The 4,917-nt window shown below is 34.7% G+C and overlaps 1 protein-coding gene across 6 annotated transcripts in view; it reads right to left on the reverse strand.

The window, feature by feature from the left end:
- The window catches only part of ARHGEF28 (Rho guanine nucleotide exchange factor 28), a 272,376-nt gene that overhangs the window by 56,270 nt on the left and 211,189 nt on the right, over nucleotides 1–4,917 (reverse strand). For all 6 annotated transcript variants that reach the window (XM_023538177.1, XM_023538179.1, XM_023538175.1 and 3 more), the window contains 2 exons: nucleotides 3,292–3,414; nucleotides 1,960–2,077 (listed from right to left, as the gene is read on the reverse strand). In XM_023538177.1, coding sequence (XP_023393945.1) covers nucleotides 1,960–2,077; nucleotides 3,292–3,414 — 241 coding nt within the window. The remainder of the gene's footprint in view (nucleotides 1–1,959; nucleotides 2,078–3,291; nucleotides 3,415–4,917) is intronic.

Below are 4,917 nucleotides of genomic sequence, written 5' to 3' on the forward strand. Positions count from 1 at the left end.
TATATAAAATTGTGTGTGTGTGTGTGTGTGTGTGTGTGTGTGTGTGTGTGTGTATAAAATTTTGTCAGAAAACCTCAAGGAACAGATCCAGATATCCATTTGTAACAAAAAAAAAAGATTCTTTTTCACTGTCCACGAGAAAATACAGCTCACCACTTTATCTATTGCCCACTAAGCAGCACCACCCCCCCAAAGATTTTTCTTTCTAAAGAGCGTATTTTATAAATAGCACAGTACAGAAAATCAAAATTGAGCTACGAGGTGACTCAGGTAAGGCCAAGAAAAGGCTCAATGCCTTTTGACCTTCAGGGACAAACCTGTCTTACAATCACTCAAAGTATAGCACCATCAGCCTCACCTGGGACTCTTGTCAGAAATGCTTACCTTGGGTTATACCTCAGACCTGCTGAATTGGAATCTTCATGTAAACAAGATCATGTAAACAGGTGAAAGGTAATTCCTAACAGAGTTTGAGAAGCACTGCCATAGTAGAGTCATGTGAACCAATGTTCTCAATAACCAGAGAGAGAGAACTGACCATTGATAAAGTCTGACCCAAGGAGGTAGTGTCCTCAGCCACTATGACAGATGTGCCTGAGGAGCCATATGTCATATTTATCATTTTTGATACACAGTAGGCAATCATCGTCCCTCATTCTACCAGGAAGTTGGCATGGCATGACTCTTGGAGTAGTAGCACTAGCTGACCTAATACAATCTGACAAATTTCAGTATTTTAGGCATTGTATTAAACTTAAGAGAATATGAACATAATACCAACAGAAAGTCTTAATTTTATTTTCGTTTTTTTGCTGACAACAAAACTTATGAGGCTTTTCTCCATATATTGTGTTTATAGTTTCTTTTACGTTAAATTATAGGGAGCAATAAAAATGGGATACAAGGGAGAGATGTTACCATTCCTGCCTGAACTTAATTCTAAATGACTGAAAAATAGAAAGTCTATATCATGTATTTCTACTCGCCGAGACTCTTCCCCCAAAAAAAGGATGTTAGAAGTTTACTTTTTTAGAGTTGTCATTTAAGATCTCATTGATCATAATAAAGATAATATAAAAACAGAAGCATCTTATATATACCAGGCTCTGCAACGGGCACTTTTTGAGACAATCTCACTTAATCTTCACAACAGTTCCATAAGGATTATTATTCTCACTTGGTAGAGGAGAAAACTGAGGCTCATTTAATTAAACTGTGTGGCAGATGCAAATATATGTGAGGGCAATGCAAGGTTACACAATTCGAAAACCAAGTCCTTGTTAATATAACACACTATCCCCTTCCCCCCAAAAAATAATAAACTCAAGATCAATACATTAGCTTGAGAAATAGGCATTTTTACTTATTCATTCATTGCACTGATATGTGTTTGTTTATCGATTGTCTATTCCGTACTAACCACTGCACTAGGCATTGAAGATCCAGTTATGAACCAGACAGACAAAGGCCATCTAGATCCCTTCAGGAGTTTACATGTGCATTAATAGCTCCTTAAGGATGCCCAGGTGTTACTACTCCCTAGAACTTAATGAATTTGCAGAGTCAAAAATAGCTCCTTCATAAATCATTCTCAATCTAATAATTCACTGCTTACAAAAGTTGACATTTGGTGTTAGGATCAATCGCGTATGTTTCATCAGACTGCTGGGAAGGTAATAGGAAGACAAGGACGAAGAGGTGTTAAGAAGGTCTGGATATAGGGAAACTGTAGAAGGAAAAGGCAGGGTCAAAGTAGGAAAAAGTCTCGTTTGGGCTGCGTGGAGGAATTTAGACTATTGGCCAACCACATTATTAAAGATCCTTAGGCTTTAACAGTTTTTCCGTAATAAAAATCTTTATGAATCAGAGGCCACAAGCATTTATAGCTCTTTACAACACCTTAGGTATGTTTCAAACTAATGAGAGAAGCAAATGTTTGTCCCAGAAGTCATCACTCACCCTTTGTGTACTGCAATATCCTTTCCACCAAGACTGGGTATTTTGTGATGCGCTGAGTGACCAGCAGAATACATTCTGGAATTCCTCGGCGTCGAGCCAAAAGATTACTATTTCGGAGCTTAAAAAATATAGATATACATTTTTATATATACAAATTCTATTTGTATTTTCTTTTTAAGTGTGAATTTAATAACACAAAGAATCTGCAATAGCATAATTCTATTCAAACACAACACAATATGCATTATCATTGATTAAAACTTGATGCATTGTCATTAAATTACATTCTTTGCCATGAATTTCAAAAACCCAACTCTCCAAGATTTCAAGAAGTTTCAAGTTGTTCTGATGTATTTCTAGTTAATTCCAAAAGTGAGCACATTCTAATACTTACAATGGTAAGATTCATGAAAAGCAAAAGTTTTGAAAAATACTCAGAAATCAAAGTTAGATTTTGAGTATAAGTTTGCAGTTAACTATGTTTTTCCAACAGATCTTTCTCTACATTTGTAGAAGTGATATTTATCATATCACTTAAAGTTTCCTCTAATCTGGGCAACTTTTTTCTAAAAGTCTCAAAGTATTCTGTAAGTTTTCAAGTTCTCAATATGCATGTATATGTGAAGAAAAAAAAGGAAGAGAATCTGGTAACATTTTTTTAAATGGTAGATAAAAATTTAGAATCCATGAAACTGTAAAGGACAAATTTCTTTAACAAATAAATTAGATGCCAAAAAGGATGAAGAAGAACATTAAAATTAAAAGAGACTTAAATTGTGATCCTTGGACAGATCTTGATTTAAGCAATCCAATTTTATGAGATATTCAGAGAAATGAACACTGGCCATCTGTAAAAATATTTTAAAATATTATTAATTTATCTAAGTGTGATAGTCACTGTATTTTTTTTAAAGAGATGTTGAATTGCTTAGTGATACCTATTACAGATGAAATGATATTTGTTATGGATTTGCTTCAAACTAATCTAGTAGGGTGGGGTGGACTCTGTCTTTATATTTTTACTGTGGTTCTTATTCATAATTTGTCAGGGCATGAAACAGCTTCATAGGATATTACAATGGTTCTCAGAAGCTAGGAGGACATGAATATATAAGATACACAAATATAAGATACAAAAGAAAATGATTTGGTAGAAATACTGTACTAACAGAAAAAAAGACTTTCCATCTTTGCCACAAACTTATTACTCTCTTCTCCTTCCCCTGAAAAATGGCACTGCCTGCCTGTGAAACTTGCTTAGATCACATGAGAAATGAGTTTCAACTTTTCCCATGCTGGTTTACTACTTTGTAAGAGTTTTAAAATACTTGCCTTAATAAAATTCTGAAACTTTTTATTCTGCTGGAGTTCTTTAAAGAGGCTAACAGCTTCTTTGTGATGGCTACAGAATTCTCCGTATATTTTCTTCATTTTATTTGCATTTTCTTCTGAAAACTGAGAATAACATTTCAATGATGGTTTACAAATTTAGTCTGTTCTAAACATTAAAAAGAAAATGTAATTTTCACATATTTCAATACATTCGTTACAAATATAGAATAAACATCATGGTTTCCAAAGCTCAATGCTGATGAGCAAATGTTAAAATAATTGTCTATTTATTAATCTACAAGTAGACAACAATGTTGGCATATTCTGTTTGTCTATTAATGGGCCTGCTTCTTACTAATATTAGAAATGTTTTATGAGAGCAGTTCATATTACTTTTCTGTACTTTTTATGGCATATGAACAAATAAACTATTTACACTAAAAAAAAAAGATAAATGTCATGGAATTTCTGAACAAAATCACTTTTCTTCTCCAAGAGGTTAAGGGAAGAAAGACATCAACCTAATGTCATTATATTATATTGAACTAATTCAATTATCAAATAGCCAAATGAAAAACATTGAATATATTTTATTCCTTTTTTGGTGTTTGTGCAACTTTGCCATTTCAATTTATAGTTTAATACTTTTAAAGATCGAAGGGTTATGTGGGAACATTTGGGGGTCCTCAGTAAGGGTCCTTTCACTGGTCGGCATTTATATTGGCTAACTGATCATTTCCATGGACTCTACCCTCCGTTGGAAATTTAATTTTTGTCAGCATGCCACAAATGGATCAAGAGGCAGGTAATCATTAGCCAAGATAAAAGAGAGAGATGCATAACCAGGATGTCAATTTATTAACTGACGGAGCAGCAGAGATGTGAAATGGATATTTCAAAAAGCTTGACCTGTAGAAAAATCTCTTGTCTTCTAGGCATGAACCTTAGGGATTTAATGATAATAGATCTGCCTCGCTCCTCCTAAAATGAGCCAGTGTTTGTCTTGAAGATGTTGGTAAGACTATCATGGGCCCACTGAGAGAGCCACATAATTGGGGAGCCATCACAATAAGAAGTCTAAGTAGAATTTTCATAAAGGGATTTATTTACGGCTGTGACACTTGGTGGAGGTAGCAGTAGTGCCAGGGATGATCCAGCCACTGGCTGTGAAAAGCTCTCAGCCATCAGTCATACAAAGCAACATCGAATAAAAGAAAACCAACCCAAACCACCTGTCAATTGGAATAAAATCGATTTCCATTCTCCACAGACTTTTAACACTGCAGAGAATCTGTAAACCTTTAGGTTTTTGAGATTAGGGCTTTTAAATCTTTCTTACCTGTTGTACTAGAATATCTCCAATTCGGTTGATGATGAAATTCCTGTCATTATCAGCACAGGATTCCTGTCTTCGCTCCTTCATGCTATAGAAGAAATGCCTATGAATTTCTAGTAACTCGTCTAAACAAGGGAAGATTTTATCCACAGTGCTGTGGTCAAGCTGTAGCTCCTCTTTCATCCCTTTCCTGAAGATCTCAGACATGATGAACAAGGTCTGGATGTGATGCATTTCTGTTTGCATTAGCTCTGAAACGTGTGAGCAAAAATAAGCTTTAAAAACCAATA

This window comes from Pteropus vampyrus, unplaced genomic scaffold, assembly GCF_000151845.1.
Source record: "Pteropus vampyrus isolate Shadow unplaced genomic scaffold, Pvam_2.0 Scaffold213, whole genome shotgun sequence".
NCBI lineage: Eukaryota > Metazoa > Chordata > Mammalia > Chiroptera > Pteropodidae > Pteropus > Pteropus vampyrus.